The 23,850-nt window shown below is 38.5% G+C and overlaps 1 protein-coding gene across 1 annotated transcript in view; it reads right to left on the bottom strand.

The window, feature by feature from the left end:
- HECW1 (HECT, C2 and WW domain containing E3 ubiquitin protein ligase 1) overlaps positions 1-23,850 on the bottom strand; it is a 350,139-nt gene that overhangs the window by 250,272 nt on the left and 76,017 nt on the right. The window contains exon 3 of the mRNA XM_067550377.1: positions 904-1,228. Coding sequence (XP_067406478.1) covers positions 904-1,192 — 289 coding nt within the window. The 5' untranslated portion in view covers positions 1,193-1,228. The remainder of the gene's footprint in view (positions 1-903; positions 1,229-23,850) is intronic.

Consider the following 23,850-nt stretch of genomic DNA (forward strand, 5'->3'; position numbering starts at 1 on the left):
TGCAAGTGTTAATGAAAAGACAGCATAAAAACATTGGCCAGTCTGGAAGCAAGAAGAAAAGAGAGCCTTCTGAAGTCCAAAGACCAACCTCATCCTATACTAAAGGAAGGTACAGAGCAGAAGACCCCCTCCAGACTGGAACCTTAACTAGCCAGCAAGATCCATCTGGAGATTGTAACACCGCTTTGGTGAGCTGTAACTTTTGCTGCTGTATTATCATTTATCTAATCAATGCTTAGCTATTGTAATACCAATAGGTTAATTAAGTGTGGTCTCTGTATCAGACAGATGTGCTGTCCTCTCATAAAACCCGTTACCTCCTTTTGAACCTTTTTAAACCTAAATCAGCAAGCTCCCACGGATTGGAGGAACTGACATGGGTTTTTTGTTTTTCCTCAGGGAGCCCTCAAGGTTGGGAAAACTGATGGGTCTATTTCAATGAGCCCTCAGGGTTGGGGAATCTGATCTGCTGACCCAAGGCAAGGGTAACACTTGAGTAATCCTTAATGGTGAGTAGTCTCACTGCAGTAAATGACTAATCAGGTGAGTAAGGACTTACAGTGGTAGATGCTTGGAAGCCTAGGCTTTGTCTACCCTGGGGACATTTTCCCAAAAATTCAAACTGCTTTAAAATCAAACCAGTTTGAAATTTTGGGAAACCATCTACAGCGTAGAAAGGGCCCTAAAGATTTTAGTCAGTACATACTTGGGCAAAAAGAAGCTCAGGGATTTGTGGCGATTTAGGACTAAGAGGTCTTTGGAGAACTATGTATATAAGCTTGCCCAGCATAGGCCTACACTAGACCAAGATAGTTCTGTTAGCCCCTCACTTTATTGTTCACTAATATACTCACAATTAAATAATAAAAGTAATTGGAAAAACCAAAGGAAGACAGAACTTACCAATGAGATACATGCCGATCCAGTCCCCTGCATCTACTTCTTCCTTTATATCCCAATAAATGACTAGATCCTGTGAGTGTCCTATGGAATAATATGAGCTGCTGACCATTAGAGTAGACCGGCTGTCTGAAGTGACCAGGTCAGTGTCACTGGTGGAACGTGGAATGGTTACCATCTCATGGGAGCTGTTCCTGATGTCTATGTTATGAAACTGGTCAGGGTTGTAGCTGTATCTCAGTGGTTCTTTACACCGGCGCCGATTCTGTGAATTCCTAGATGGAGACGCCATGGCAGCCAGGCCTAGGAATCTGTTTTGGTATAGATTCTGTGAACGGGCAGAAAGAAAAGAATACTACTTAGAATACATTTTGTTGAATTTTATATGTTAACTTAGAAGGGGAGAAAAAAGTTGCAGTGAAATGAGAAAACAATGAATGAACACAGCCTCTTCATACCTGACCGTAAAACAAGAGATACAGAAAATGTTTCCACAGGAGATGCCTATTGTATATCAAACTTTTTATTGATTAATCATTACTAAGAATACAACTGTAAAAGCAAGATATACATGAGGTTCCCCTGGGCCATCAGGCTCTGCTGTAATAGGGATTTTATGGGGAAACTGATGGTGGCTAGTTTCTCTACACACCCACATATCCACTCCAGAGCCATGGAATGGGGCAAAGACTGTTGGAGATCCACTGTCTTCTAAATAGAAACTCCATCCTCTTTCAGACACCATCCCCTAAATTCATCGCTGAGATAATTTCCAGTGGAGTTTACATAGGGATAAATTTGAGCTCATGTTTATAAAGGACAACTTTCACCACTTTGAGACACCAGCAGGTGTTCACAAAGAAATTCTCCCATATTGAGATACAAAGTACTCCTGCAACTAAAAGAAATTATCCCTTATGCCATAATGGATATGTATTCATGGCAGAGCAAATGGAGTTATTCCTCTCCAGTTAGCCTAGCTCGAGTGAGAGCAGTCAAATTGTGAAATAACATTTGAGTGAATGTCTGCTTCTACCATGGAGTTGCACTCACTCATGTGTGGCACGAAGGTTTCTGGGCGCACATCCCATGGTTCCTAGCATTGCTGTAAGATGAGATGCTCTATGAATATTTTCCTAGTGAACAATGGGAGAATGTGTCTGACTTTTCTGGGTACGCGAGAGAATTGTGGAAAGACCCTGGAGGACTAGCAGTACTCAAGTGGCACTAGCTTGTGTCAATGCTGCAGAATGTTAGTCCTAGCAGCTGGCAAATTGTTCTCACTTGATTTTAGCCTATACCCCATCTTGGGCCAGCCAACCCAAGCGAAAAGCACCACCGCACTGGAGTTAAGGGTTTCTGTGTGTGGACAGGACTTAGGTCAGGGGCAACACTTGCATAATAACTCAAGTTAACTCTGCAGCGAAGACAAGCCCAATGTGAGATACTGCTTATTGTTTTACTTTCAGACACGATGTGCTGTTTCTCTTCACCCCCTCCCCTCTGCCATTCAAATCACTCAGTCCCTCATACATTCCTCTCATTATCCACCTATTTCCAGCCATGCTTTCCAGCACCTCTGATACAAGATCAGGGAGCTCTCTCCATTTTATTCTGCCATAGGAAGGGCCTTTTCCCATGATCAGGAGACAAATCATCCATTTTAATTTAAATGATTTAAGTTTAAGAGGGGAAAAAACATTTTCTGTGAATAAGAATAATATTTTAATTTTGAACCCTATTCACAGCATTGTACCATAGGTACAATAAGGTATGAAAATATAAGCTATTTTATTTACTAATAAGACAGACCGCTTTCTTTGAATAACTTGAAGGATAGTGAGATAATTAATTATTAGTATTAGTATCACTATGGTGGTAGTACCTCGGAGCCCTAGTCATGGACCAGGGACCCCATTGTGCCAGGCATTGTACAAACACAGAACAAAAAGGCAGTTTCTGTTTTATTGTTTATATAGCACCCAAAGTACGTTAAAGCCCTTTACACATCCTGCCCCCAAAAGCCTACAATCTAATGGCCCAATCCTGCAAACAGTACAGAGCATAGTGTTTATTACCAGGAGCCCGCCCCACTGGGAACTACTTACAGGAGTGGACACTACTCTTGATAGTAAGTGTTGGAAAGACCGGGCCTTAGATCTACAACACAGAAGGCAAAATAAAGGCAAAGGACTGGACTGCAAACCAGGAGCAAAGGTAGGAAGAAAGTCACCCTAGACAAGTGAACAAGGGGAAGAATGAAGTAATACAGAGAACAGTTTACGGTGTTGCTTAGGTAGCACCACACACAACAGACCATTTTACGTCTTTTGTTTGTTTGTTTTTTTTAACAGTTGCATTTATTTATTTTAACAGGAAGGAGTGCTCATTTCATAGTGTAAAATCAGCCCTCACTGTGAGGACAACAACAAAGGCAAAAAGGATTTGGATCTAATTTTATTGTGAATGTGTAACTAGTAAATGCATCATTTTTCTATAAAAAACCTACAGTTTCTCACATGCATTAAACAATATTTGTAACCTATTGAGTAGTTCCTGGGAAGGTGATGATATTTACCAGGTTTCAGTCAATAAACCTAAACCCAATAAACTCAGCATAGGATACATATGCTGCAGCTAGCACAACCTAAGACAATCACCAGTCTTACTGTACTATTTGTTTTGTGATGGTGAGACACAAATACCAAAAGTTTCAAGCTCATTACGAGGGATGACCGGAAAGATTCTGTTTCCCCAAAACTGTTGAGAACTTGGAATTTCCGTTTGTTTTGCATCAGGACAAAACAGAAACTTTTCAAAAACTTTTGCAAAAAACAGACACTGACCCACCCACCCCAGAATAACCAATATAACCATCCAAGTGGTTAGAGCATTCTGCTTGGATATGCAAAACCCAAGTGACAGTGCCTGCTTTGCCTTATTCAGAGTAGGGACTTGAAGCTGGTTCTCCCATATCCCAGGTGACAGTGCCCTAACCACTGGGCTATAGAATCTGTCTCTTTCTTCCCCAAAGAATATTTAATTATTTATACAGAGAGAATAGTTCCAAAAAGAATTATTGAGAAAGAACCCCAGAATAGCCAGGCAGTCAGGACACCAACCAGGGATGTTGGAGACCCAGTTTGAATTAGGCATAGCAGGGATTTGAGACACATTCCAGGTAAATACCCTAACCACCAGGGTTTTAGCTATTCAGCTGTCCCCTAACCACTGGACTATTCTGCGGTGTCTTGCTCACCAGCAGTTCCATCCTGGATCTGAGAAAGTTTCCTGGAGAAAATTTAGTTGAAACTGACATGTTCCCATGAAAAGTTTCAATTTTGACAAATGAGCATTTTCCAACAAAAATATATTGATGAAAAATTCCCAATCAGCATTACTCCAGATAAATATGCATCATTAGCATAAGTTAATACATTAATCAACAGCTATGTGGTTTCAAAGATTATTTTACTTTTTGTGACAAATTTCTCTAAGGAATTGTGATTCTGCAGATACTTTTCATTCTGAATTTTAATGGCTTATATCATATTCATTCTTACTCGTGTTCTTTCAAATGTAACACTAATAATACTTAATAAATGGATACAATTTTTCATCTTCAGTGTGGTTTTAACAATCATTTCTATTACAAATTCACCTATTTAAAAGAAAACCAGCACTTCAAGAAACTGTGCAGCTTTTTCACATGTTTATGTCACTAGAACTAGTTGTTACAGTTGAAAAATAGTTGTGAGATTAAATTAACTAGAGTCTCTGGAACTGTAAATCCAAAATCTTTTTCCAGCACTGAATTCTCTCTCTCTCACACACATTGATTTGGAAAACAAAAAAGTGAAAAACGGACAAACAGCCATATTTTTAACTCATTACCTGGATTAAATTGTGCTGTCAAAATACATTCACAGAAGCATAAATTAATAGGGGAAAATGGGTGATTGTGTATGCAATTGCCAGTTTTGCATGTTTCAATGCAATTACCCATGTGCATTTGCGCCTGCAAAATATGCAGGCACAGCCTGAGGGATGATGTTTAAATATAATCCATAATGAAAAGGAATGCCATTAAATTATCAAAATTAGAAACAAGAAAATATCCTCTCTACCACCTGTCGGAGGAATCCAACTCTATCCTAAGTGATGGACAAGAATTTAATCATTAGGTGATGTGATATCAGTTAATGAACATAAACAATGATTTGTAAGAACCAACTTCACCCACCAGGTCCAGGTGACCATATGTGGCAAAGTGCCACAAACCCATTATGTAGATATGACCTTGTGGATTGCGACACTGAGTTTATTATATTCTGACTTCCAACACAGCCCTGAGCAAGGGGTGATACATAAACTGCAGTACCCCAGGAATTACCCTGAGATTTGTCTCTGAGTCACAATCCTCCTCTGCTTCATTCTTGCTCCATGGAAGAGAAGGGGGAGATATGGCAAGGTAATGATGTGCAGTTGGTCTGTACCAAGAGCAAATTATGACTCCACTCTGACGTGTTGGGTCAGTCAGGGCTCTGCTCCCTCCCTGCCCACCTGCCTCTGCAGGGGAGCATCATCCTCTTACTCATGTGCTCCCAAACCCAAGATCTGTGTAACCCATCCAGGGATATGAGGCTGGTTTTTTTTTATTCCCCCTACACTCTTGCCCAGACACATAGTCCCAGTTATAATCTAGCCCTAAATAAACACGGTCACAGCAAATTACCAGGTAACACAATGAATGGCCAAATCCTGTGTCCTCTGCAAAGCACAGCTGAATAGGCTTTGCTGTCAAGAAGATGGAATTATCCCCTGCCCTCCAGGCACTAGTGGATCCATTCCATAGCTGCTGCTGCTGCAGCTTCACAGCTGCAGAGGTGTCTGCAGCCACTGTACTCCCTGCCCCTTAGGGTGTCTTCACTGATGGAGTCTCATTGGCTTCACCCTGAATCCCCTTCCCAGGCCCTCTTCCACCACCAATTTCTCCTAGGTGTTGGCATGAAAAGAGCTTCCACATCTCTCTGTTTCATTGAATATAAGGGGAATTGGATGACTGGAGTGCCCGTGTGCAGCTAGCAATCCCCACACTGGTTCCATAGCCCTCTCAAAGGCCACAAGATTTGGTCCTGAAAGAGCCCCTCTCTTGCTGCTTTTGGGACATGATGTAAGATGTATTACTGTGTGCAAGCTTCTGTCTAACTGGGGGCCAGCATCACCCTGGTAGCTGGTCCCTTGGTTGGTTATTTCTGAGGTCTAATCTCCGTCAAGAAAGCGTCATGGGATGATGTGAGGATACAATAGGATATTGTTCCCTTAACTCAGTTATGTTAATGGAGTCAAGACACTTTAGGAACAAGCAACTTAGAAATGCATGCAATTAATAAAGGCAGGACTGTGATTGGCTCATGGACTAGCGTGCAAAGACCAGAAGGTGCAAGCAGCCTTTCCCTGTACATTACTCATGCAGTAACCAGCCACAGTTACACTTCCCTGTGTTCACCTGAGCACAGGAACCTCCCCCTGCTAGCCCAATCCATGCATTAGTCATGCTAAATGAGGCAGGGAGAAGGCAATGCCATTGCCCTACCACCCCTGTGCCAGCCAGGAGAACTGACTGGCCGCAGTAATCAGTACGTTCTACACTCTCCTAATGGGTGCTGCCAGGAGTGGCTGTGCTCTCTCTGAGCTCCACGAGACACTGTGCCTCATATGTGGGACCTTCCCTAAGAGACAAAATCTGGCCCTAAGGGAACTTAAACGAAGGATGGAGCATCAGATGAACTTAAAGGGACAGGCCTTGTAAACGACATGTTCAAACTATATTTGATGCTAAGCAACCAAGTTCAACTAGTGTTGGAACTGTCCTACAGTTATTAGCACAATTTAGCAGTTTCCCTGAGCAAGGTATCCAAGATATTTTTCTCAGAGCCATGTTATAAATATGAGCTAAGTCTGGTCTGCACTTGGAACCGGAACTGTTATTTAAATCGGTTTTCAGCACTGGATCCCCTTGCACTGGTATCAAAGCCATTTATGAGTTAGTTTAGGGAATTAGCCAAACCAACTGAAGTTAACTAAATTGAGTTCTACAGAATAGAGCACAATTTTAGAGCAGACAAAAACCATTTTTAATGCCATTTCAGAAAGCATGTTTAAGGCTTGCTTCAGCCTACAAATATGCTCACTTAGCGGAAAAAATCCTCTGTCCACACGGGTTAGAGAAAATGTGCTAGAAGAGCACTAGCAATAACCATAGCTAACTTCAGTTGTGTGTGTGGAGAGAACCAATTATTCTAGTGAAAAATATATTTTTAAAATATTACTTGTATGGTAACATTTATAGCCCAGGCCTCATTGTGCTAGGAGGCACTGTATAAAACACATAAAGAGCCCTCACGAATAATTCAAAAAAATGACTGAACAGTTTGGACAGAAGCAGAATGAATTTTTTTAAAAATTATAAATGATTAAAAAAAGAATAACTTTTCAGCATGATGTAGGTAACTGCTAAGGCTTCAGTAGGAGCAGTAGGGGCAGGTGGAATTACTGCTACTGGAGAGATTTATAAGGAGAAGACTGAAAACATCTTAGAGAGATACATAAAACAATATGCAACAGACTTCAAATGGGATGGAATCTCCTAACAGAAAGCAGAATTTGGCCTGCTATGTATATATATCAAAGCTATTATATATGTGTAATGGGGCAAATTAATGTTAATAGGACCTTTATTTTTCCATTTCCTGATTTTTGTGCATTTAAAAGTGTAGTTTTATTGTACAGTAGTGTATCTTATTGCATTTAGCTTCAGTGAGTAAATCATTGTACAAGTTAGAAGCAAAATGAAAGGGTTGGTCTCGTGGTCAATTGGTACAGTTCTATGCTGATGAGTGGGATAATTCCTGATGCAGGCATGTTATTCCTTGAGCAGCAAAGACAATGAATGTGACAGGGGTGGTGCTCTCAGTACTTGCAAGGAAAATTAACAGCTCATGCCACTCAACAACCACCCATCCTGCCAATCATGAGCACTCTTCATTCTCTCTGATGGGACGCTCAACCTATTCCCCTGGGACACAATGGACAGTAACTGAAACATGGACCAAAGGGTTAGAAGAAGAATCCTTGGAATTGAGCAGAGGAAGTGAGAAACTCTTCCTCTCCCCCCAAAAATAATATAATCCTAGATAGTTTTCTTTATTGCACATGCTGAAACATACATATTACACTTCCAGTTGAAAGAATCTAAGAATTTAAGTTTGTACTTATGACAGAACACACTGAAACTACGGATGTTACAATATTTCAAAGAGTATTGGGCAAAGGTGACATTTTATTGCTTCTTAAATGAGACCACTGAAAAGTTTTACACTGTAGACTATTTAATCCCGAGTCTCTAATAATCTTACATTCAGCATCTTTGTACTGGTGCATAGATATCCAGTGATAGTGCTCCAAAGGCTTCTGCAGCAGAGCAGAGCTAATGTCAGAGATTAATTTGTCAATATTCCTCATTAGTAGGACAAGACCTATATTATCTCACCAATTAGACAACATGGTAAATGAATGTAATGAGAGCAGTCATAGAAGCTTGCATGCTATCATGCAAGGACTGGCAAACATTGCAAATACTTTCCTTAAAAGATGTATTCTGGTGCATGATTAAAAGGTATTTGAGCAGTATGGGTAAAATAGAAAATCAGGGAGGGATAACAGTGCAGAAATAACAAAAGTGTCTTTATAATATACTTTTACACATAAAAAGTTTCTCTCTGTTCTTTCCAGAATACAGAATAAAATATTTAGACTACAATCAATTTAAGGGATGTTGTCGACTACTTTGGGGTCCAAAATTCCACATTTAGTTATGTTCCCATTGAAGTCAATGACAAAACTCCCACTGACTTGGAAGAATTGGGATCCAGTTTTAGATTATAGGAATAAGGAAGGAGTTGTATTTCCAAATGTCTGGCAACAACTGTAATTTTCAACAATTTTCCTGCCAAAATGGGGGAATTTCCCTGCAGGCTTTCCCCCAGTTTCCCAATATCTGACATACCATTCAACTCTCCCTCATTATGAGAGCATCCTTCATTTTAGACCCAAATTCACCTCTGTCCCACACAGACCTTAGGTTACCTTAGGTTAAATAATTTTTTAATTATTGTAAATGTTCGATTAAAAATGCTGCATAATATAAATGAAGTTATTGATATTGGGAATAGCCCAATGGTATTAGCCATTACATGCTCTTTGTAAGCAGAAGTTCACAATGAGCAAGATTTTCAAGAGTTGGAATAAATTCTTTATGATCTTTAAAGCACTTGACTGAATTAAACATGTAGGCCTTGTTTACACTAGGAATAAAAGGTTGGTTGGTTGCTTGCTTGGTTGGTTGTTTTCTAAATCAAATTAGCTCAATTAAGCTAGCTGAAATCCAAGGAAAACCCCATTTATCACCAATGTAGACACACTTTATCATTTTATTTCAATTTTAGAAGGTCAAATGATAGTTTAAGAGGGAACTTTCAGATTATACTGAGTAATGTCCCTAGAAATGTGAGCAGTTTGTTACCTGCCTTAGTGTTGCTACCTCTTGCAATTTTATTACAAGTCTCATGATATATGATGTTATTTTAAAAACTCCAGATGTTGGAATTAAGTAACTGCATGTAATCTTTCATTTACCATGACCAGCCCATTCCCACCCAACCCCCCCCCCCCAATAAAACCCACACATATCATCAGTCTAATTGCTTCAATATGTTAGATATTTTTAGTTCATTTTCTATTAGATTGTGATTTATGAAGCCATCATCAATTCTGGTAAACACTACTGCTTTTGCATAAATTTTTAGCAGTGAAAAGCTAAATGAGATATGACAGGCAATAAGAAGATACACCATGGTAAGGAATCTCTACATGTAAGCTTGTTATGAAATTCAGCTGCTAAGGAATTCACTGCAATTGGCCTACAGATGTTATCTATATTGGTCAGAAACATAATGAACCTAAAAGGCAGTGCCTGTCAAATCCAATAGAGCTCATTCAGATCTGTAATAAAACAGTGTTAAACTTTACTTCTGTGTCACTGTGTTGATTACCAGCAAAAGGTAACCAGCTGCATGTATACCATTGCCTCTGATGACTAGTACAGTGCCAGTGTTACTCTGTTAGTGCCAAATCCTCTCCTTGGATATGTGCAAACAACTCTCGCTGAAGCTGTGGGAATGATGCACAAGTGTTTTTGGACAGAATATGGCCCTTATTGCTATAACCTTGAAAAAAGAAATAGCATAACCATAGATAAAAATATTTCAAATATGCCACGGAACCTCAAGCAATAATTTATAATTACATAGAGGTAATAAAAAAAGAAAAACAGCAAATATGCAGGCACATAACATCTTACAAAGGTTGTGAATATAAGAGTACTATAAAGAGGTTAGAGGAATTATACAACCGCTTATGCCACTCTTTCCTAAGTTAGTTCTCTTGTAGCTACCATACAAGATAGATAAGATGTGCTGTACCTTAAAGGGACCTGATTTTCTGAGGGTGAATGCTTACCCCTTTCTGAAAACTGCTAAGGGTATCTCAAGTTGAGCACTCAATAACTGAGGCACCCAAAATTACTGGTCACTTTGGAAAATTTAAGCCTTAGAATACAGTGTTGGACTGCATATTAAATACAAATAAACATAGGTAAGAGACTACAAGATCAGATTAGGGACAACGATAGAAAAGGAACATAAATTTTGAAAGGATGTGATCACAGAATATATAAAAAGTACACTACTTAGTTATAGTGATGACACTCTTAGAAAATAAACTAAATTCCAAGGGCTTCTTTTGTACCGACAAGAACTATATATGATTTACAACCCGCAATTTGGGCCATTTATTCTATTGTGGCATCAACCCCATAGTAATTTTTATTTTGCCTACTGATTTGCCCACTGATTTGCCCACTGTCTACTTCCACCACTTTGGGCTAGCTTGCAGTTTTGTGGAATTCACATTGCTGTTGCGCTTAACTTAAATGGAGTCTTAGAGTGATTATGTTGTGTGAACAACACATCTATACTGTGTATAGAGTCACACATATCAAACCAGGTATACAGCTGGAACATGCACACTAAAATGGCCAAACATTACAGGTAGCATGAGAATTTGCCCTGTTGAATGGTTTAGTATTTTAGAACTAAAATATAAACACCCTACCTACTAAGGATGAATTGGTACTATGCACCCCCAGTTAAATACATTAATATGCTGGAACTCTTGCGTGACAATCATATTTTAATAATATAAACTTATATTTTAAATACTGACTAGTTTTAAAGGGAAAAAAGTGTGTCTTTTTTTTTTTTTTTTTTTGATGCTTTACAATACACTGTATAAAGAAAGTCTGCATTCTATTTATTGCTTGATTTTTTTACCTTAGAAATATGAGGTTTGTGAAGTCTGGTCTTCCCTATTTATTCAGGAAGATTTGTTGGAGGTGTCAGAAATGTGTACTGTGAATTTATCAATGCTGCGATGTATAATAACTATGCAATGTACAATAACTATGACCTTAAGTGAAAAGGTAGTGAATATTCAATCCCTATAAAGATGTCCTTCAACCCAAGTGTTTCTCAGACCTGGTCTACATTAGAAAATTAGGTTGGATTAACTACATCAGTCAGGGGGTGTGAAAAATCCCCACTCTTGAATGGTGTAGTTAAACTGACCTAAATCTCCATGTAAGCAGTGCTAGGATGATGAAAGAATACTTCTGACCTACCTAGTGCCTCTCAGGGAGGTGGATTACCTATGCCAATGGAAGAATCTCTCTCATTGATTCAGGGCTAATCTACACTTAAAATTTACAGCAGTACAGCTCTGCCACTGTAGCCGTGTTATGTCAACGGGAGAGAGCTCTCCTGCCGACATAATAAAACTACCTAAATGAGCAGCGGTAGCTATGTTGATGGAAAAGAGTCTCCTGCCAACATAGTGCTGTTCACACCAGCGCTTATGCCAGCAAAATTTATGTCATTCAGGGGTGTATTTTTTCACCTCCCTGAGAGGAAAATTTTTTGCCAGCATAAGTACTAGTGTAGACCAGGCCTTAGGTAGTGTCTATGCTGAAGAGCTGCAATTGTTCTGCTGTAGCATTTTAAGTGTAGACAAGCCCTGAGTCTTAACTTAAATAAGTGTTAACAAACAAATAAACAATAGAGTTTTAAATGGGCTGAATAAAACAATTATTTCCCCCGTTAATCAGGATTTATTTTCTTGATACTCATGGAGTCATAACCCTACCCATTCTCCCAACACAGAAACCATCAAACAAATTTAAACACGACCTGAGTTTCTAATGTAAGCAGAACATTTTCAATAAAAAATTATATCGAGGCCTTTAAAAAAAAATCATCAAGAACAAAAAAGGACACATAACCACTTTTCCCCTTTTCAAGTGACCATTAAAGTAACAGCAGTAAAGTATTGCCTAGGGCTACACAATAGAAAAGTCACAGAGAATATGAAGCCAAAGGTCAAGTGTGTTATTTCACAATCTTTTCTTTTCCAAAGACATTATTTTAAAACAGCTATTGCTTAAAAAAGGTCACTGATGGGTAGTCTCTTTGATCTTTTGTTTGAAATAAAGAGACATCAATCTCAGTTTGAGAGTTCTCTGGAAAAACATGTATGTACTGTATCAGTCATTTTGTTTTTTCAAAGTCTGATGTGTCTGATCAGCTGACCGCCTCTCACAGCAGAGCCAGATTTTCAGGAAACACTGCCCATCTATTGATTCATCTTTTCCTGAGGGAGTGGTTACCTCATTTTCTTCTGGAGGTTGAGGAGTGATAGCCCTTTAGTTTTGCTGACATTTTGTTGATGTAATTTTATTTTTATTATTTATTTGTACTCTGGTAGTTTATAGAAGCACCACCCACAACTGATGCCCTATTTTTCTAGGTGCTTTACAAACACATAAAATAAACAGTCATTATGTATTGCTATTACCATCATGCTTAGGAGCCCCAGCCATGGACTAGGATCCCACTGTGCTAGGCACTGTGCAAACACAGAACAAAAAGTCTGTCCCTGCCCCCAAAAGCTTACAATCTAATAATAAGACAAGAGACAACAGATGAATACAGACAGACTGGGGAACACGAGGAAACAATCAGACTATATCCGTCAGCATAATAAGCAGCTGTGTCAGCACATCAGCAGCCTAACTGTAGTCACGTGTTTGTGGGCATTTTGGCGAAAGGAGAGTTTCGAGGACAGTTTTAAAGGTGGATAATGAGGTGGCCCCTGTGACAGATATGACAATTTTCTGTAACATCCTGGACAAACCTTTAAATTAAATTAAACTTTATGGAATTAAGTTTAAGAATTTTAGGAGTTTGTTCAATTAAAAATGCAAATCCAAAGAGTGAAATGGAGGAATGCAAGGAGCCTATGGTGTGTGCAATGCACTTAGCCTCCAGAAGTTCAGCTGCAACAGCGTAGCTGTGCCACTGTAGCGCTTAGTGAAGATGCTACCTATGCCAATGGGAGAGCTTCTTCCATCAGCAGTTAGACCACCTCCCCGAGAGGTGATAGCTGTGTCAATGGGAGAAGCCCTCCCATCAACATAGAGCTGTCTATACTTAGTACATAACTGTGTTGCTCAGAGGTTTAGATTTTCCACACCCCTGAGCAACATAGTTATATTGACGTAAGTTTGTAGTGTAGGCCAGGGCTCAGGGTTTTAATCTGTATTGGGACAATGGGCATAGCTGAAATGGGAGGTGTGATTATGCTGGAAGCTATTCATGGCTGCCATGCCATCAACCAGTTCTTTGATCTACAGACAATTGCAGACCATTGAAACTGATGGCTCTTCTAACTAGATGCCAGAAGCTCCATGCTGTGTCCCTCATTTCCCCCTTCCAGTTTTCTGATTTTCACCAAAATCAGTGGGACCCTCTGATACATGGAACATTCCCTGAAATTACAGAATTGATGAGAAAGTTATCATGTTTATATCCAAACGGACAGAGAAATGCCATCATGTGTGCTCGGGGGCATTAACTGTATATTTCCATATTTCAATAGGTTTGGATTTCTTTTAAGCTTAACCTTAACTGTGAATTTCCTGCATTTTGTAAGGGTCTGTCTAGAAACCGAGGTTGCAGGGTCCTGGGTGACCAATGACTTCACTTTGCCCCTGGGGAGCCAGGTGACGCAGCACCCAACAGTTACTAGAGGGTTAGCCACTGCAGAAAGTATCACCTAAAGAGGCCAGATAGACAGAATCCTGTGGCCATCCAACTGGTCCACCCCAAGTATTTAAACCATGGAGTTGCCCCAGGGAGCTGTCAGAGCAACAATACAGATTCTGGCTTGCTACTGCTATAGACTGTGTCTTTTGCCCTGTCTCACTCCTGACTCCAACCTTTGATCCTGGCCCAGCTTGACCTGGGTACTCATCTCCTGATTTAGCTTTGTAACTAATCCTGACTCCTGCCTTCAATCCCACTCCTGCTTGACCTCAGTACCTGTTTTCTGACTTGGCTTGTGAACTAATTTCAACTCCTGCCTTTGACCACAACCAAGCAGATGCTATTGGCTCAGCTGCCAACATCTTAGCCATTATGCATTTGTAATGCTTGTTTTGGGGATTACGACAACTTCCCTGTAAAATACAACCTTTCAATTACTGATATGCATGCTCAACCGCATCTTCAGTTTAACATGGATTTCTGCCTGGCAATCTATCAGAGTGTGAGAGGGAAAGAGAAGGGAAAAAAAATCTTTGCTAATTATTATTTTGCTCTGAAAGAAGATGGTAAGGGCAAAACTTCCCTATGTGTAATGAGCTTGCTGATTATAAACGATTCTATCACCTTCTGAAACTGTAACTCATTTGCATATCGAAGTTTGCTTGCTTTATAATTTCCCTTTTCTATTTAATAATCTTCATATAATCTACTATACTATATCGGCTACAAGCATTGTCTTTGGTGTGACACCTAAAGCACCGTTGAACTGAAATAAGTGACTGGTCCTTTGGGTTTAGGAGTAACCTGAATATTGTTGTGATTCTTAGTGTAAGGGGCCATCTATCACAGAGATACACTCATCTGGGTGGCAAAACAGACTGGAGTAGCTAAGGGCACTGTCTGTGTCTCCATGTTTAGGCTGTTACAGTGCCTGAGGAGTTTGCACTTGGGGCAGTTGGTTGGTGAAATCTAAGTTCAGAACTCGCAAACAGCTTGGGGTTGTACCCTGGTTTTTAGCTGTCTGCCCTGAGGTTGGTACTGATGCTTCTGTGTCACCGATGCAAGTGTCACAATATGTCTTTTTTGTTTCTGTTAGTGTTAGTGACCCAATGCCCCCATCTCCCCTGTGCAGTACCAAATTTAGGGTTATTTCTTCTGCTACAGGACTGTGGGACAATAAGCAAAATACAGGGTATTGTTTCTAGAAACAATTTAATTAAAGAAACAGGGTCTGACATAAACAGGAAAGGGCATTTGTGCCAAGAATTCATCTGTTTTTCTCTATTGATATATAACGGTCATCTTAACTAATATTTATGTTATACTAATTGGAGCATGTAGAAATTAGCCCTTCAGTTCACAATAATCCCTCCTTCTCTCCATGGTACTGCTTCCCACCCCTCTTTAGAGCCATAACTGACTTCACAAGGATTGCTAGCTTCTATTTAAGGGCTTGAAGAAAAGGTTAGTGGTTTCCTTTCTATGTGTACCTGCCTACATCTCAATATCTTAGTCATTTTCCATCTTTGTCATCTATAATCCTATTATGCAACTGTGGGCTCCTAAACTTTAAATACACACACAATACATACAGAGTAACTTTTTAGACCCCTCTAGTTACCACATTATCAGCAAACAATAAAGACAGCAGTGGTACATACAATCCATTTTTAATATAAAGAGTTGCAAATGTTTTTATATTGTTACATAAGAAAGCTTTAGGCCAAAAAAATGCCTCTGTTTGAGTCAGGGTAATGCATCTGTGTATGTTGATGTGCTGCTTTATAAGAGAATTATCTGTGATTGTTAAATGACTGAGAGTTTTTTTTACTGAAAAACTACATTGTAAAAGAATGCCTGAATTTGTATATTGCATCCTAAATATTCTGTAGGGAAAAATCCTATACTGGCACAAGGTTGCATTAGAAATACGAATAGGTCTTTTTTTTCCAATCTCTAACTCCTGTGATTAAAAGGATCATCTCTGCATGTGATGAAGTGTCTAATTAAGAAGTCTGTTTTTTAAACTATTAAACTTTTATTAAACTATTAAACTATTATTAAAATTTTATCTCAATACAGTCACATAGTGTACTATAAAAAGTATGTGACCAGTGCTGCTTTTATGGTAGGTGAACAACATTGCATATATTCTAAAGCTAGAGTAACAGCTGATTTTATAAGATATGTACAGTATTGAGGTAAAACCCCTTATATGATGGTGGATCAAGTTTAAAAATGCAGGATTCCCTTTGAAAGATTAACAAGTGTTCCTTCCTTTAACCTGGATAAGATCTAAAATAATTAAAGGGCTTAGAGGAAACTTTATAAATCATCATAGAGTTGTTTAAAGCATCAACACCTCAAAATAATTACAGATTATTTTATCTGGAACCAAAAAACTTATTTTAGAATGAAATGCAAAGTTCTCCAACTGAGACACACTCATTTTTGTATAGTAATATCCTCTTGTATATTTGTATGTTCTTCTTTTTTGTGTTGAATTTCCACCTTTTTATATTGTGGGAAAGTTCCAGAGGGTTAGCCGTGTTAGTCTGTATACAGCAAAAACAACGAGAATTCTGTTTCTACCAACTGCATCTGAGGAAGTGAGCTGAAGCTCATGAAAGCTTATGCTTGCTGAAATTCAATTTGTTAGTCTTTAAAGTGCTACAGAATTCTTGTTATTTTCACCTTTTTATATTGTTTCTTTTCATTAGGATATTGCCATTTACATTGCAAGTTGTGACACATATTATGTCACATGAAGCCAAAATGACCATTATGTTGTCGTTATGTGGTGCAAGCACCAAAGGTATTTCTCAGTTATTTCAGTGTCGTCCAAGATGATCAGCAACAGAGCATAAAAACTGGGATTATCCCACAGTAACAACAATGGCCATTCTATTAATATAAGATAGTGCAGAGGCACAATTTAAATGTCCTTGTTGACAATTATAGTGTGTTGAGATGAAATATGCTTTTCTTTATATTTGATAAGAATAATGTGTTTGCTTTGATGTTGGCACTGTAAGATTTCTGAGGTTCTTAACTATTCATTTCCATGCTTTTAAGCGCTTGAATTTTGTAAATGATGTGAGGGGAAACTACAATATTGTCATTGAGTAAATTCAAATTTCAATTTTTTTGTGGAGGGAGGCTAATGGAGTTTTTTGTTTTGTTTTATATATATACATAAAGACTCTAACACACAGAGCATGGCCCCTCTATTTACTCAAGTATTTTCTTGAATTTTGGATACTTAGTGTAAGTTGTTGTAAGTGATGGGCAGATATTGCCAGTAGCATGACTAGCTATTTTTGCTGCCTCTGATGGTATGCTTTAGTGTTCAAATTATATTTCAGTTATGGAAATGCACCCAGAGACTCTAGCTATGGGCACATTATAAGTCAGTGTATAAATAAACCCATTTAAGATGTGAAAGAAGAGGTGGTTTTTTAATCTAATGATATTTATTAATTTGAATGATAAAACAACTTTTGAAAGGTCACATAGGTGCTATGATATATGCACAGAAGAGGAGACACAGACTTTTTTCTTCTAAATTTAATCATTACACTTCCACACAGTATGCAGGTTAGTTGTTCCTACTGTACCTGCGATATAACAGCTTCTGTGAATGTGTACATCTGTCCTCTACCGGATATAATGAGATTTACTCATTATTTGGAATCGTGTCACCTTCCAGTGATTGGTAGTCTTAACTATGAACAAAGATTGTCCTTTAGCTCAAATAGTAAAAGACTGTGTTTTGGGAAGAGAATTTTGTTAGTTTCATACCCCATTCCACATTGACACAGAGCAGGTCAGGACCTGCTTCCTCTTTGTTTATAGCCACAGATTGATTACACATTATTTTGTTTTTTCCAGACAGGGGGCACCATTACTGAAAATGACTATTCCAGGGACAGAAGGGAAGAGAGGCCAACGGCAGCTGTGAATTACTTTTAAATTTTCATTGTAAACTTGTTCTAACCTGTTGCTTCTACATGGGAAGTGGAGAACAGGTTTTCCCTCCATTTGGAAAAATATGGTGGGAGGTGTTTCCCAGTCACAGGCCAACAGTTAATATTGAGCAAAATTTTTTATTTCACTTAATGACATTTTAAAAAAACCAACAATTATTGGTGAAATGTCGGAAAAAAAACCCAGTGTTTTGTGTCTGTGATATGAACATCCATCACTACTTTGGAAGGTTTGAGCTTTGTTGGCCTCACCGGTTGAGGCCCAAAGGAAATTTAAAAGAAGCATCTCTGGAGGAGAGACAACGAGAGTCACGTAGCACTTTAAAGACTATAGAGGAGGCATTGCATACTTACATATAGTTCTTTGCAGCTGCAGGTAACACAGGGAGCTGCTGTAAACTGTAATGCATCACATTTAAATATTTTGGAAATCATATCAGTTCTGACTAACAGAGACAACAACCCCTTCCTTTAACTCTTTTGAGATGTGAACCTGGCCATAGTTATCTACAATTATGCCACATCCAGGTTTTAATACACTCTAAGAAGGGCTACCCTTGAAGATCACTCAGGAACTTCAACTAGCATAGACCGTGGCTCACCCTCCTTTTAAATGTGGCAAACTGACATGATATGTAACACTTAGGCTCTGTGCTCTGCACAAGCTCCCAATTCCCTTCTGAGTACAATCTAAGGTATTGGTTGTCAACTATAAACCCCTCAATGGTCTATGACTGCTATGCCTCAAAGACTACCTTTGTCAATCTTCCCCAACATATCAATTATGGGTTATTGGAATACTCTTGCTATCTGTCCCTAAAGTAGAACTCTTGGGGATAGGTGGCAGAATTCTTGGTGGTGAATCCTGAGCTCTAGGAGTCTCACTCTGGGTCTGCCAGAGCCCAAGTATGCTAGGATGTTAGGAGGCAGTGAAAGATGCAGTTGTTCAATCTATGTTTCTGTTTTCAGGGTCAGTTTCTGGGAAAGGTTGTAATATCACAAATGGCTAAGAGTTGATAACACTGTAGATGGATCCTTCTTGTGCTCAACTGATGTTTATTGTTTTAAATTCTTATAAAAGTACCCATACAAAAACACTATTACTGACTTACAGGACAATCCCATATCTTTAGTTATTAAAGAATCTCTCCCATCTGATTCTCTCCACTTGAAAACAAATCCATTTATTTTAATTCTTAAAACTAATTGCATCTTCCTACTTGGTCAGTATTACAAATGCTGTATGGACATATGATCAGTACTAGCTGCCAGATCACCTGTAATTACAACTCAGGTTCACTAAAGATACTGCACAGTACCTACTATGGTTTTTTTGGTATATTTCATGTATTTCCTGGTTTGTGGCCCATTTCACATACATCCAAGTACATGAGTGCACTGGAAGTGCGCTGCTAAATACATCTAGAGATACACTTATTTGATACAGTATATAAGATGCTCCAATTCCTGAAATGTGAAATGCCAGAAGGCTTTAGTTATGGTGGGCAGAATTTTCATAAACAAGAACCTTCAAGAATTGCTTTTTACAGTATGTAATATCTTCTTTCTATCACTGAGCAATGACTTTTATGATGTGTACACATTATACAGTACATGCATCTACATAAATTTCACATGACAAGTAGGAATTCCTCTATATTTACAACTACACAGGAGTTAAAATCATGAGTACTGTACAATATTTACATAAAGATACAAATCACTATGAAATGACTGCTTATATTTCTTCAGCAATTATAGCTTTGTCTAATTTGCACACAGTACAAGCCACTAATATCTCCCGAGAAAGAAAATTAATGTGCAAGGCCTTCATTGACTACCATAAACTGCAAAATTCAATGAACTGAGAACAAGTCCCCATGAAATTGGAAGAACATAATGACCTGGTTACACATAAGGCAGCATTTTGTATTTTCCAGGAATTCAAGTTATTCTGTGGATTCAGCAGCAAAGAAAAAATGTAGAGGTAAGTAACAAATCACAGAAGACTGTACTTATTTCAGTGATGGAAATAACACTAGCAAGGCAGTCACACACATTCTGGCTGTTTCTATGAACGTACGTCAATTTAGGAAATCCAAGCTCTTCAGAATGGTGTGTAATACAATAACAGTTTGTTGCTGCATACTCAGCATCTCACAGATTCAACTATTACACATCTAAGACAGTCATATACTTTTGAGTTTCACATCAGTTATATATTGTGATGACTGATTTATGTGTTTTAATGACTTTGAATCAATTCAAGGTTAAAATCTGTGAATTTCAGAAAATGCCCCATGACTGTGGGTGGCTGATGCATTGTGTGCTTTGTCTAAGTATGAATGTGAGCAACTGCAATGTTACAGTTGCCTGCTGCTCGCAGGACTTCCTTGTCCTTGTTCATCTTGTAATGGTTACTGTGGCATGGTTAAATAAAATAAATATATTTGAGCTTGTTAAAAAAAAGTTGTATGGGAATTTAACACCTAAAGAAGATCACTTCAAATGAAGCATTGTTAGATTTAGCTGTAAAAGGATCTCAAATTGCCTAAGCTGCATTGTTTGATCTTTAAAGGGCTACCAGGGGCAGCTGCAACTAGCTCTGAGCTATGGTGCATTCCATTATGAATGGTAGTGAATTTATAATGGAATGGTATGAATGGTTTTTATAATCAGAAAAACACACTGACCTTAACACTACACAGGTGGAGCAGCATAATGACCCGGCAATTGTAAGCGCATCAATTCCTGGGGAAAAGTTCAATGAGATTAACTCAGCATGTATCCCAAAACCAACATAAGCGACATAAAATACAGAACATTGTGTTTTCTTGCCTATGCCAACATTTCATTTATTTACTTAAATTTTTTATACTGAGTAATTCTTACATATGTTAACTGCACGTTCTTTTCTATCAAGGGATATTATTATGATACAGCAGACTTAGATGCTACAACAGTGAATTATGCCTTTAAAATATTTATTTTAATTAAGTACAATGAACTTTTGAGACTGCCAAAGAAAGATCACATTTAATTTAGCCAAGAAAGGAAATGCAACAAAACATCCTGCTAAAATATGATAAACACGGACTAGTACTGACTCTTTAGGTATCATAAGAACATGCTCAGATTGGAAGAGTTTTGATAGACAACAGCCAACCAGATTTCCATTTAAACCACCAATGTCTTTATAGTGGTGGAATCATGTGAGTTTTCACTAGAAAGGAAGATAATTTCAGCGTCTTGTACTTGCACTGACCTAGTATCAAACACAATTCAAAAGGCACAAAAATCAAAGCTGTGTTCTCTGCTCAGACTTCGTCCAATATCAAGGTAGAGAATGGTGATGAAAACCTCTACTCTCCCTACAATCTATACCCAGCTATTCACATGAAACTTAGGATAACTACAGAGAGAAATAATGATGAAATATTAAACTTGTAAAGCATTAGTCATATCCTGGGCCAAATCCAGCTGTCATTACTCAGCCAAAATGCCTAAGGATTGCAGAATCTTCCCCAATAAAATAAATATAACTTTCAAGAATACACTGTACAAGGACATTAGTAACATTTTAATTCACCTTATATTTAATACTTTGTCATGGCCACTACTTTTCATTTCGCAACTTCAATCAATCTCCTCTATTTCTTTTGATTTTTATAGTGTCTTCATTTTATTGTCATAGAAGCATGTAGAAATCTAGAAACATCCTCACACAAAAAGATGGTAATAATCTTCCAAATCTCTTTAATCTGTGCATCTCTTGTGTCTGTCACCCTGCAAACTAAAATTCATACTTATCCCTATTTTTCCTCAAGGTTCTCAAGAATGACTCAGAATGCTTTCATAGGCAGTATAAAATCTCATAACAGCTTATAGGAGCCTTGGCACACCAAATGCACCACCATAAAAATGTTTATTCAACAAATCACAAAAATGAACAAATGGAAAAAACTAAAAATTCAGCAGGAAACTACAATCTTCATAAATCCTTAGTTATAAAATAATTCCATTTGATTACATCCCACTTATATTAAAAAATACTATCTGAAAAATATAGAAAAGACATCAAATACAACAGATAAAATAAAATAAAAGGAACAGATATTGCCCTGTCTTCTCCCCACCCTTCTCAAATGCCCTACATTTTGAGAGATGTAACTCAGATTAGTCCCAAATTTACCTACACTCCATACAACTTTCATGTCCTCTCTCTTTTATTGAGGAAGATTTTTTACACTGAAAACAAAGTAGGATGACCCCAAGCTTAGGGAGAGATGTATTTACCCCCAAAGGAGTAAATCGCACAATATTTTAAATTTCCTGCATCCATAATTTTTGGGGTCTTTTTGCGTCTTTGTCATTCACTGCATCCCACATTTGGACTTTGGCATTCTGAAAGGTATGCTTCTAACGTGCTTGTGTGGTTCATCCCTTTTCCATATATTGTCTTTCTAGTTTGGAAACTTTTCGGGGCCAGGACAGTGTCTTCTTATGTGCCTGTAAAACATCTAACACATTTGGGGGACAGAACTCTAATATAAATTATTAAAGGTAATATTAATATACAGGGCTAGATTGTGACATTACAATCTTGCCCATAATTAAGTGTGGTGGATTGGTGTGCTGGCCCTGGAGCAGCTTGGGAGGAAGATTCACTCCCAATATCCCCATTCCTGTGAGGAGGAAGAAAACTACATTAAGTCTATTCTTATCACTGTGTACACTCCCTGAAACATCAGCATAGCTTCACCATGAGGCACATTGGAGATGTGTGACACGCTGTAGCCCATGTACACCCTTATGGTGTGATTTGTACATCATTCATGTTCACCCTTACAGTGTAGCTGTGTATTGTCTGATGCAAAGTATGCCATGTAAGGTGTTTTTGGAATGCCCATAGCATACTGAACATTATTGTTATGGTAGCATGTTTCCTGCAATGTCATACATATGTACAGATATGAAACTCTGCTGTGTCATATCCCCAAATGTGTGTCTCACATGGCTTGAATAGATGCAGACGAACACAAAGCTGTGTTTCCACACCCAGCAGAGGCATGCATACAGGAACAATGGACTGGCCTAAGCACCTGTGAGCCCTTTGGCTCAAGTGGAAGAAATCATGCCCATTGCCAGACAGGGCCAATCACCTGACCCCAGGGGGTGTTGGGGAAACTTGTTAAAAGCGGAGGCGTCTTTGTCTAGGGCTCTCCCCTGGAATCTATCTTCCAAGCACATCAAAGACTGGCACTTACTCACAGGGAGGAGGGGCCTGGTTGCAAGATGCATTGCAACCAGCCTATGTGGTAAACTAACATCATAGATTGAAAGAGACTGGAATATTAATCCTAGTTTAGGATATGAGTTATCTTTTAGTTAATTGTGATTCACTCCTTGATTTATTAATAATCTGACTGAGATTCACTTAAAATATTACTGTAATCAATACATGTATTTGTTTATCTAAAACAGTGCATGTGGATTGAGTGGGTGTAGAGACCTGAGTTAGAGTGACAGAGCTGGTGCATATCAATTTCTTTGATAAACCGGTGGACAAATGTAAGTGTACAGCACTGAATCCTGCAAGACGGCAGTTCCCGGGGTTGCATCTGGGACTGGGGGCATTTGCTGGGGCTCTATCCCATGAATGGCTGGCCAGAAGCATTCCTTCTCTA

Source organism: Emydura macquarii, unplaced genomic scaffold (genome assembly GCF_026122565.2).
Source record: "Emydura macquarii macquarii isolate MOO-44397 ecotype Brisbane River unplaced genomic scaffold, CSIRO-AGI_Emac_v2 contig_1263, whole genome shotgun sequence".
NCBI classification, from domain to species: Eukaryota; Metazoa; Chordata; order Testudines; family Chelidae; genus Emydura; species Emydura macquarii.